This window comes from Zeus faber, assembly GCF_960531495.2.
Source record: "Zeus faber genome assembly, chromosome: 11".
NCBI lineage: Eukaryota > Metazoa > Chordata > Actinopteri > Zeiformes > Zeidae > Zeus > Zeus faber.
Genome location: NC_137205.1, coordinates 10,700,946 through 10,713,000, shown reverse-complemented (window position 1 = coordinate 10,713,000; position 12,055 = coordinate 10,700,946). Strand labels below are relative to the sequence as shown.

At 45.9% G+C, this 12,055-nt stretch overlaps 1 protein-coding gene across 1 annotated transcript; it reads left to right on the top strand.

The window, feature by feature from the left end:
- The first annotated feature begins 2,559 nt into the window (after nucleotides 1–2,559).
- On the top strand, nucleotides 2,560–11,726 carry LOC307237031 (carbohydrate sulfotransferase 12-like). The gene is made up of 5 exons (XM_080009642.1): nucleotides 2,560–2,638; nucleotides 6,245–6,902; nucleotides 7,035–7,187; nucleotides 7,604–7,783; nucleotides 8,456–11,726. Exons 2-5 carry the CDS (start codon nucleotides 6,519–6,521, stop codon nucleotides 9,002–9,004), a joined length of 1,266 nt encoding a protein of 421 aa, XP_079865768.1. The 5' UTR covers nucleotides 2,560–2,638; nucleotides 6,245–6,518; the 3' UTR covers nucleotides 9,005–11,726.
- Nucleotides 11,727–12,055: the final 329 nt, after the last annotated feature.

Below are 12,055 nucleotides of genomic sequence, written 5' to 3'. Positions count from 1 at the left end.
TTTTGTTTGTGGACTTGGTTGAACTGAGAGTTTGTGTGTGTGAGACAGTGCACACAATGTTAATTGTTGAAAATAACTGGCCTGTGGTCTAAGTACTCCATCCATCCATCCATCTTCAACCGATTATCCTTAGTCGGGTCGCGGGGGCTAGGAGTCAATTTCTGTCATTATCATGTTGGTGTGTGACATTTACAATAAATCTGGCTGAGCAGAGGTCTGTGTGTGTGTGTGTGTGTGTGTGAGGAAGGGATGGGGTGATGTTCATGTGTGCCCATGTGTATGATGTGGCTCTTTGCAGTAACACAGTAAAAAAAGTGGCTCTTAGTCTCTGACTGGTTGGCCACCCCTGCTCTAGATGTTTACAAGGTGTTTTGGACACCCATTCATTACCAGCATATGAGGTCATTACGGTCAGCTCATTTTATTTCACCTTTATATAACCGGGTAAGTCTCATTGAGATGTATTGAGATCGTATTTGAGTAGAGTAGATCTCCATAGTCCAGCACGGGCAGGAAAGTTGCCGACACAAGATATTTCCCAGCTCCAAAGGATATGCATGATTTATTTCTAAGAAGAAACCTAGCTTCACCTAAAGCTTTGAGACACGTCCGTTGATTAAAAGAGTTTTGAGAATTTTGAAAGAGAATTGTAATCAATGACGATCACACTCAAATACCTGTAACTGGAAACTAGGTTGGTTTCATCCACATTGAGGCACAACTTAAGTCGCTGCAGACGGGATTTACAGTTGTTACAATTACCTCCACAGTATTTAAAGCAGACTGCAAAAAGTCAAGGGCAGACGAAGAGCGGTAAAATAACAGTGTCATCAACATAAAGAGTGGTTATTCAGGTCCAAGCACAGAGCCTTGGGGGACCCCCTCGGAGATGCTGAGGAGAGAAGAGGTGGAGCCTGGACGCATGTCCTCAGAAAAAGTGAGTGACCCATCATATTTGAGGCTCTCAAGACAGGTGTTACAGGTAGAAATGCTACATGGGAACACAATGACTGAAAGAAAGTCGATAACCCCATGACCCCCAGCGCTTCGTGGATGTATTTGCAGGAAGCCTGATTTATTTTGCTCATGTAGAGTGTGAAACTACCTTACGCAGCGAGCTCTTTCGGGCCAGGGTAGCTGGCTAATACAAGCGCCACGCCACGCTCCGCTGATCCCCTCCCAGCCGCGCTGGATTATCGCCTGGCACAGCCGATGCTGATGCCAAACGCCAGCTGTTGTACGCGTGGTACGCGTGACGGATCAGCCGGACACGCATTCGCGCTTGTCAGTTTCTGCATGTTCTGTTCTGTGCTGCGTTTCATTTGGACAGGCGGACGCCGGGGCACAGGGGTTAATCTGGCGCGTCCGTACATGGGTGAGTCGGTAGTCATTTTTGGTCTAACAAGGAGGGTGTTGACGTGGTGCGCTACTACCCACTGGATGACGAAAAACCCCCTCACCTTCAGACTTCCTGATCGGCTCATCGTCACATGATGTGGAAATTCTATAGGTTATTAGGTGGTGTTTGGGACGTCACATTCAAGATGACACAGTCCTGTGTGATGGCCATTCTGTACTATGCAGTGCATATACAATGGAAAAGATGAGTGTGTGTGTGTGTGTGTGTGTGTGTGTGTGTGTGTGTGTGTGTGAGATCTGCTGGGTGTTTTTGGGCAGAGAGGATCAGCTGCTTAGAGGGCACTCTGCTTCATTTAATCTCACACGCGCTGAATACGGTTCTTGAATAACAGGATTTGACGCCATAATCCTAATTTACCATCTTCCACAGCATCATCCACGGCAGCTGGTGGAAAGTTAGTGAAGAAACGTGAAAGCGGCTTATTTTGTTTTTCATCTCTTCTATATCATGTTTGCAATGCAATTTGTCGCATTATTATATTAAGGGAACATATTTGATGAATTTGAATTTGACCCAATGGAAGATCAATTAAAATAAACACAAGAAAGCCTGCAGAGAAAAACAAACAATGAAATATAAGTGAGGGAAAAAAACGACATATTTAAATGAAGCGGGCATACAATGAAAATGAATCGTAACAAAAAGGGCAAGCCTATAAAAACGATCTCAAATACTACTTGAAACAATATAATACAATAAAACATAAAATACAGGAAAATACATAATCAACGGAGAGAGGAGGCATGTTTTTCCTTTATTACCACTGTTGTTAGCGTGGTATCCCTTGCTTATTTCCAATGTATGATATGCATTAGAAATAGCATTATATTATTGTACTATATCCTCTCCTTTTACGCTTTTAATGTTTTTGTGAGGACCGTGGACCGCTTCGGCAGAAAATGTGTACCTTTGCTTTTGCCGACTTGGCGTCTTGAGATGGAGTTGAATGGGAAGCAGAAGATGAAGAAAACGTTCTCGCTCCGTCCATCCTCGGGAGCCTCTCCGCGGAACTCTCGCGATGTCTCCCGCGCTACTCTCTGGGCTTGGAAGAAAAAAGAGAGAGAGAGAGAGAGAACACACACACACACACACACACACACACACACACACACACACACACACACACACACACGCGCGCGCGCAGCCCGCCGCTGCTCGCGCATCTCCACGCACAGGTCGAGCCGACGCGGCGCGGACGACGGACCGTCCACGCGGCAGGTGAGCAGTTTACCCTTTGGGATTGTTTAGGTGGAGGCGGTGGTGGTGGTGTTTGTTCTAAAATGGTGGCGTTGCGGGGACGGTGACTGGAACCGGCCGCGGCGTTTAAGCTCCGTGTCGCGGACGGCGGTGAGACAATCGGTGCATTGATGAGGTCCACGTCCGGCAGCTTTTCAGCTCATCTCTCCCGACCGACGGGTCCGCGAGTCCGTTATTTGAATGTTTTGATTTGGGGTTTTTTTTTTTTGAAAAGAAAGTCGTTTCCGAAAGACGGAGACGCACCGAGGCTCACACACATTCCCGCCCCGGGTTTCGGGCGGTGTGGCTCGTGTGAAAGGCTGCATTGTGTCCACTTAGACCCCGGCAGACGGGTTGGCATCCGCCGCCGCTGCAGACGGGACGGTGATGGATCCGCTGCTGCGGGGTGTTTGTCCACGGCTTGACCCTCTGTTTGTACAGGTGCTATAATGTGTGAACGCGGAGCCGAGGGCAGAGAGAGCTGTGTCCCCCACCTCCTCCGAATTGATAGGACCTGTGACCGGGGAGTGGAGGAAACCCACGGCTCTCACCTCAACGCCCTGCCCTCATCGCTCGCTCGCTCGTGTGTGTGTGCGTGTGTGTGTGTGTGTGTTTTATTCCAAATATAGTACAGTACTCTGCTCTCCCCGTGACTTTTGAATATGCACAGAAGGAGGAAAGAGGAAGCAAGGGACGCTCATGTGACTATTTGTCATTTATGTGTGATTATGAAATGTACTTATCTCGCATAGTTTTGAAGCCTGACACTTCATATAAAGTGTTTTTCCTTTAAAGCCACTATTACGCTGCTGCATGCGTGCTCTGCACTTGCTTGCATAGTGGTCAGTGGTGACCGGCCAGTAGGGGGCGCTAGGGCGCCAGAGTGAAAGTTTTCATAAAATATTTCAAGATCCAATTTTTTTTTTTTTAATATATCTAAAATACTAAAGCCATATCAAAAAGTTTCTGGTGAAAGGTGATGGTGTTGATCAACCCTTCCTTCCTATTTAGTCTAGTTTCTGTTCTCTTTTGCTAATCTTGCATCCTGCTGTCAGCACATTTGCCAGCATTTGAGTGCCATACTGCCGTTCAACGGAGGGGTGTGTTTTTTGGGGGTTTTTTTTTTGCTTCCTGGTGTCTCTGCAAACAAGGGAAAAACATACTCTGCAAGGCTGCTTTGCAAAATGTGTGCTCTCATGTTGCTGTATACATGTGGTGTCCTGTCGAATGGTATTTCTAGCCCCCTTCCCACTTGCACTGAAAGCTGTAAATCTATTGGCAATGTTCCGCAACGGCGTCATGTGGGAATGGGAGCCGGTGTCGATGTTCCGTAAAAGTCGTTCCGTAAATTTCCCCACTCTTGACCTAGTATAATTTTCGGCAAACTGCCGGAACGGCTGTGATTGGTAGTGTGTGGAAATGGAAGCAGTACTGTAACATTTTCCTAAAGTATGGGTGGAATGCTGTGGTGAAATCCGTGCACAAATAGTGGGTGCAAATATTAAAAAATATATTTTTCGGGAAATGTGGACCTCAGCTGCAAAGACGAGAAAATGAAACCCGTCCAGCCTCGACAGAGACAGGTCTTTTATATTTTAAAATTTTATTATTTTTCTCCTTAAAAATGCCACCCAGGTCCTAGTGTCTTTACAGTTAGGGGTGCGGTGTGGGGACATCGGGCACAAGCGCTTCACTTGCCCGCCGGCTGCACCGCAGCGCGGAGCGGAGGGAGTGGGTGGACAGGGAGAGGTGGAATGGCTGGAGTGTTCATGCTCCGGAGGCAGAGAGTGTAAGACAAGTGGAAAATTATCACGATGATTAAGTATCATTGTGTTAGGGTTATTGTGTCCGGGGATGGGGGCTCTGTCCCCTCTCAGTCAGCGGAGGGAAGAGTCTGTGGGGCGGGGAGATGGGGAGTGTAGCACGGGTCTGAAAAACAATTATTTTGCCTAGTCACGTGTAATAGTAGACACCTCGCGTGAGCATCACATCATGTATCCGGAACAGTCTTCTGTGTGGGAACAGTTTCCATACAGAACTTCGCCGTAAAGGAGGCCAACGTGGAAATGACTACCAACTGCCTTCGCCGGATATTTTTCATCCAGCAATGCTACAGATTCCATGTGGGAAAGGGGCTTATGTCCATTGTTTATTGCAGCACATTTGCAGTTCATAGAGCTGTCAAAGCAATTACATTATTGCTTGATGGTGATTATTTGAGCTGATTGCACACCTTCTTTAAAACAGTGAATATTTTCCAATCTTGTTTCCCCAAATGTTGTGAGAATCTTGTGGGAATTTAGAGCCAGAATGTCACGTTTTCATAAGGGATGTTAAGGCAAGGCAACGGTCGACCCAAGATTATGTTCCAATATTCATGGCTTTTCTTGCTAAAGTGGATGTGTATTATTACACTGATACAGTGGCATAAAATAACATAAACAAAAAGATTATATTATTAATCATAATTATTTGTGTGACAATCGCCAACTAGAATGTAATGATCGTGACAACCCTCTCTGTTCAAGCCAAATGCCTCCCTTGGGAGGCTAATACAGTAAAGCTTATCTTAGCTCAATCGACACTTTGAGCCACGTAGGCCCAGTAGTGACAGACCACTAGCTCAGTGTAGATGTAGGATTTATGATGTGACCAACCCCAGGGCTCATTCGACAGCTACCTGTGACGTGACAGCGTGGAGTGGAGTTAGACCGCATCAGCTCCAGCAGAAACACTGCTTTAGTCAAAACCTCAGTGCCGTGAGCCAGCAGGGTTGTTAACTCAAATACACTTACCAAACTGTCTCACATTTACTTAAAAAAGTAACTGCATTCACAATCTGACTCACCATGAAAGAATTTCCTGTGTTTTTCTCGTCCATGGTCGTCTAAAGCCGAAATCCGCGTGTGCACGTCTGTGTGCACGACCATAGGGTGTATGTGCCTGTGTGTGCAGCGTGTGTTTGGGTCATTTTCTCATCAACGTTAAGTCTGAGCTTGTTCCTGTATGTGTACATGCGAGTCTAATTCCCGCAACATGATGACTTGTGTAATGACATAAGCGCACGGCCGTTAAACAGGGGTGTAGGATTATATGAGGTCAAGTGTTCTGGAAAGATTATAACCTCATCTCTCAGGAGGGTGTGGTCACCGGGAGGGGGCGCCACTGGAAACATTTCAGTCGGCCAGATGCAGCAAACAGTTGCTGATTATTGTACATCCAAAAAGTTCCTCATTCCTTCAATGTTCATCCATCAACCTGCATGAACTTCTAGAAAAATGTGCCTGTGTCATAATGTGAAAGTGAAAGAACTTGCAGTTGTTATGAATGATTATCCCATTGACTGGGTGCCTATTATAAGTATATTTATGCATTTAACGAAGGGATTGTGGCACAACCTAGTGATGATTTCCTTTGACGGGTGAGTGGAACTATTTTTTTTATATCCGTCACCATGAGCCAAACCAGAATCCAGAAAGAGCCTCAGTAGACCAACTCTGAGAAAAGTGGTGGCGGTGTCCATGTTGTTTTCCTTTTTCTTTTCTCTTTTTTTCCCATCAGTTATTTCATCGTGATATCTTTCTGCAGGGTGTTGACCGCACGGAGCAGAGAGGGCAAAGTGAATTCACAGTTTGACGATCTCACTCCCACCTTGTTTACACCGAAGCATCATGACAAATCCGCTCCTACAAGAGACCCTGCTATAGCTGCCGTCCACCCGGTCACTATGGTGAGAGCGAGCTCCCGGACCCTGGATCTGTTGCCATGGTGACCCACTAGAGAGAGCTCCGGCACTCCAATCGGTCGCCATGGCGATCCTGTAGCGCTGCCCAACGACCACGGGAACCTCGGGGGGGCCGCCATGGGAACATCCCGGCTGTTTCGGATCTTCCTGGTCCTGGGCTCGGCCTTCATGATCCTGCTGATCATCATCTACTGGGACGACGTCGGGGCCTCGCACCTTTACCTGCAAACCCCCATCTCCCCCGGCCCCAAGACCCCCCAACCGCCTCCTCAGCAGCAGCCGCAGCAGCAGCAAGAGCCACGAACCTCCCGGACACCCTCCTTCCTGTCCGACATTGACGCTTTTGTCAATCAGTTCCTGGAGCCGGGCACCGGGGAGCCTACGGACCCGGCTCCGGCCGACACGACCAATCAATCGGAGCGAGCGGAGGAGCGCTACGTTCCGAGGCGCGAATGGAAAATACACCTGACGCCTGTGGCAGCAGAGCTACGGGAGAGACAGGTCCATCCCCAAATCTATTTGTAGCACAATCTCATTATATCACTATTATTACTATTGTCCATAGTAGTAATAATTTTATTCGAGTTTTTGTTAATGCTGTGTGCTTTTAATTGCCTTTAAATGACGGAACAGGAGCAGAGGCGGAGGTTGCTACAGGAGATATGCAGTACAGATGCTGTGTCGTTTCCTGGGAAGAACCGCTCATTTGATGACATCCCTAACAAGGAGCTGGATCACCTGATAGTGGATGATAGACATGGCATCATTTACTGCTATGTTCCCAAGGTACATGCACTTGTTATTGGCCTATTAACCACCAGATGGGTTGGTAGCAGATAGCAGAGATCCAATATATATCCCTTTTTAAAAGCCTCAGTGAGCTGTCATGTATACTCTATGATGGAAAGCATTTCATTATAATCCACAAAGTGCATTATATTTGATTTGCCAACATTTCAGACACAAGTAAATGTACGATCAGAGATGGAAACATTCTGAAATATTTTATTCTCAGTCACATGACTTCCATTTCTCCCTATATCCACAATACTGTAGAAATTATCTATGGTCCAAAAACAATTAAAAGATAGATATTGGCTGTTTGTATGGACCTCCATCAACCTCAAGTTATTTTTTTTTATATTCTACGCAACCTCAATCCTAAATCCGCATCCCTAACCCCCCCACCGCCGCCGCCACAGGTGGCCTGCAGTAACTGGAAACGGATTATGATCGTCCTGAGCGAGAGCCTGCTGCAGGACGGCGTCCCCTACATGGACCCGCTAGCCATCCCCCGGGACCTGGTCCACAACAGCAGCATGCACTTCACCTTCAACAAGTTCTGGAAACGCTACGGCAAATTCTCGCGCCACCTCATGAAGGTCAGTCCGGCAGCCGCCCCAGCATCGCTGTGGGGTTGGATTTGGATTCAAATGCATTCAAATTGATCAGGTCATTCCTCGGGTGTCTCGTGCGTCTCATATTGATGCCGATGCAAACAAACAGATAAACATCAAACAATGCACCATATTTTCTATTGTATTACGTATTCAAATTCAATTCTCAAATTGAATAATCAATCAATTAATATTATATATTTTCCAAATGATATATTTTATATATAAGATATTGACAAAAATGTTTTGCTAAAATTTGATTTGCTACGCGGTACAGTAGATAAGACGACACCTTGTACCTCTCTTCTGGAGGGACAAGAGATATTGCTTCCTTATAGGGCAAATCTGTTATTTCCCAGAACAGGGATTTGATGTTAGTCACGTCATTGTGGATTCCTTCGTCAACTCCCTAGGTAATGGTCAACATAAAAATACATACAAAATACAAATTCATTTTTTTCGCATGAATGTCACATTTTGACAACGACCCCGTGAGACTGGGCTGATCATAAAGTGCACTGCAGTATTGCTTATACTGTTAAAATATTCAAATTCAAGGTTAAAAAATATTTTTTCATTCAGATAATAATCCCATAACCCTTTCCTGCAGACGTTTTCCAAGTTCACAAAATTCTCAAATTGTACTCCTTCTTCAAGGTCAAGCTGAAAAAATACACCAAGTTCCTGTTTGTGAGGGACCCCTTCGTACGCCTCATCTCCGCCTACCGCAACAAATTTGAGCTGCGCAATGAGGACTTCTACCAGCGTTTTGCACAGGTCATGCTCCGTCGCTATGGCAACCAGCCCACGCCGCCCGCCTCCGTGGACGACGCTTTCTCCGCAGGCCTCCACCCCTCCTTCTCCCACTTCATCCAGTACCTGCTGGACCCCCAGACGGAGAAGGACATGCCCTTCAACGAGCACTGGCGGCAGGTGTACCGCCTGTGCCACCCCTGCCAGATCCAGTACGACTTTGTGGGCCACCTGGAGTCGGTGGAGGAGGACGCCGAGCAGCTGCTGCGCCAGCTGCGGGTGGACAACGTGGTGGAGTTCCCCACCTCACACAAGAACCTGACAGCCAGCAGCTGGGAGGCCGACTGGTTCAGCACAGTGCCCCTAGAGGCCCGGAGGGAACTGTACAAGCTGTACCAGCCCGACTTCAGGCTCTTTGGCTACGACAAACCGGACTCCATCCTCAACGAGTGACACGCCCTCCTCCAAAAAGTTAAAAGAAGATACGGACACGAGACGTGACACACCATGTGAAAGTGACATCTCCCTTTGTTGCGCATGTGTTGTGCAGTCTAGTGGAATCTAGTATTTTAACTGGAACCTTCATGCCAAGTCTCTGCAGTCCTGACTCAGATGTCAAGCCATGCCTGCTTTTTTTGTGATGTGACTGTTCCGTCGTGGCACACTGGGGATGCCACAGAGGGCTCGCAGCCGTCTGTCAGGGATGTCACAAATCCTTCTGCCTGCGGCGTCGCCCAGCGATCACAGCCGTATGTGATGTCCAAACAGTGCCCGCGCTCGGGTGGCGATGTCAATAGTGATGCAATTGGATAGGAATTTATAAGGCGACTCTGGTCCTTTAGGGCATTAGGTTAGAGTATGTCAATAACTTAGTGTTGAGAAGTAGCTGCGGAGGTGGTAGAACCTTATTTGGATGCCTAACATGTCAGTGCAATGGTTATGTTCGCATGCAAGGGGTGTTTGCGTTGAACATATTTACATAGGGATGTAATTTAAAACATTCTAGCTTGACTTCTTATACCTCATGAACAGATTTATTCACCAGTTACATCACAATGTTACTCTTTCACCTATACGCCTGTACACCAACTCCTACTCGCTTGGGCGTATTTGTTTTCTCTGCGGTGTCAGTAGTTTATGTTTTTTGTTTGTTTTTGCACAGATAGTTTTACCATGCCGAGCCAGTAGACGTAGATTGTATCAGCTTGGTATTGCTTCATGATTTCCAAAGCTTGCGACAACTGGCTTAAGGTATAAAATTACAGGTATGACTAGACCCTAGAGTTGGATAAAGCAAAAAAAAGACAACCCCAAGCACAATAGCTCCAAATTAAAACCATAGGCTGAGCTCCGAAAGAATGGCCGTATTTGTCTCAACATGTTGTCTAGGCGTAGACTCGACATTCTTTTCAGAGTTTTTGTTTTTTTTATGCCATTTCACAGCGGCTTTGTGCAAAAGGCGACCCCTGCCTCTGAATACTTTAACTGGACGGTTATCCAAAGGGAATATTTTTATATGTGCTTTGTGTTTGTCCATATACCAAACAGTGTCATTAGTAGGAAGATCACACTCCGGCGTTACCTTTGCAACAGTGTTTTAAGCGACTCGGCCACTACAGGTAACATGTTACCGGTAACGTTTCCCGGGACATTACACCGAAGGAGTGATGATGTTGTGATGGGGCCAGGCGAAGGAGACACATAAAACATTTTGAGTTTGAATGTCGTGACTCGACGTGCAATGCTACTGCTCTGTTTGTAGGGATAAGTCTCCAGCCAGTTAGGACGGGGTTGGGGTGGCGGGCGGCTAATGAGGTCAGGGCATGCGCTAGAACGATAACAGTGATTCCTAAGTTTAGTTTTCGTTCGGCGCCGGTGTCAGAGCCGGACAGGCTAAAGTTTAGTGGGAGTCGTAATTACAGCACGTTCTGACCAAACCAGGGTTACAATTTTCCATCGTGATTGGGAATTATAGGAGCGGGAAGGAAAGACAGTGCCTTTGGTTGCTATGGAGACAAAGTTACTACAGCAAAAAAAAAAAAACATATTTTTCTAAGAGGACCTAATTTTCACTTGAACTTTGTACAGTGTTGCCTGTAGGGGGGGGAAAAAACAACAACTGAGTACAGTATATATGCTGTTTGCCCCTGACTGAACCTTTCTGTGTTTGTACCGTCTGTGATGCCAATTGGCATGATCCGTGCCACATTTAAGAACAAGACACCCGTTTAAAGTGTTACGTGTGTTGACTGAGTGTTTGTCTTGTTGCCTTTTGACTTGATTCTATTGTTTTTGACAAGTGCGTGCAGATATATCGGCAGAGGACTTGACGCTTTTTAGTTCAACTCAACTTAGGCCCACGAAATTGCCCAGTTCACGCCTGAACTGTACAATTGTATTTTTGCATAAATCTGCGGGCTGCTTCTCCCACAAGAAACTCCCCTCAAGGGCCATGGCTACTCGCGACAAAAAACAATCAAAACGATACGGTAAAAACAAAACAAACAACAAATAAAGCATTTATCTGAACCAGGCCGCACAGTGGGTAGCTCAGGGTGCCGCCCCGCCTTCCGCCTGTAGCAAGTGGGGAGCGCTTCTAGCCCCGTGACCTGAACTGGGTAAAGAAAATGTTTTAGTTGTTTTTATAATGTTGAGTGAAACAAAAAACCTACTTTAGCATTTTACTTTAAAACTCGCAGCACCATTTACTTTGAAAATTGAGCAAAGAGAATGTCCAGTGTTTACCTATTGGCTTATGAGGGAGAAGACATCCCAGCACTTAATGCTGTTAGAACCAGAAAAGCCATCCTTGGAGACTCATTTATGTTTGTGGATAATCTGTTTCCAAAACAAGAAATGAAGACTGTACTGGGGCCAAAATTGCTTGATTAATTGCAGGATTTCCGCTGTCTGCATCTGCAGTGCCAAAAACATTGTCATAATTATGCGGGAATTAGACGAAACGAACCATTATGCTGTATATCAAGAGCGACACATCAGTGATTACCAGGCAGTGATTACTCAGTGTCAGCCCGGGGTGTGACGTTGGATAGGAAATAACTCCTGCTCCTTGCAATGTTCAGGAATGTCACCAGGATACTTTTAATTTATTACGGTGTTATGTTTCTGTCCGTATTCTGTGCTTCGATTGATAATCACACAAGGGAAATAAAGTTTTCGGGGCATGATAAAGCTTTTGATTTGTCCTTTTTTTGCACCATATTGTCTTGGCCTGCTGTTTAATAAATGTAATATTTGCCTGCAGCTTTGCAGTGGCCAAAATAGCTCTTCAAGGAGAGAGGTTGCTTTTTTATATAAAAAAAAAAAATCATTACTCAATCATTACATTACTACCTTTTGCATGTAATACAGTTGAACATTTCACGTATATTTATAGCTGTAATAGCTGTAATATTGACAATTGCGGCAACCCAAAGAGGACGAATGTCTGCAGTGAAATCTCAACCGATGCACCACCATAACCTATAGGATGTCATTAAATTA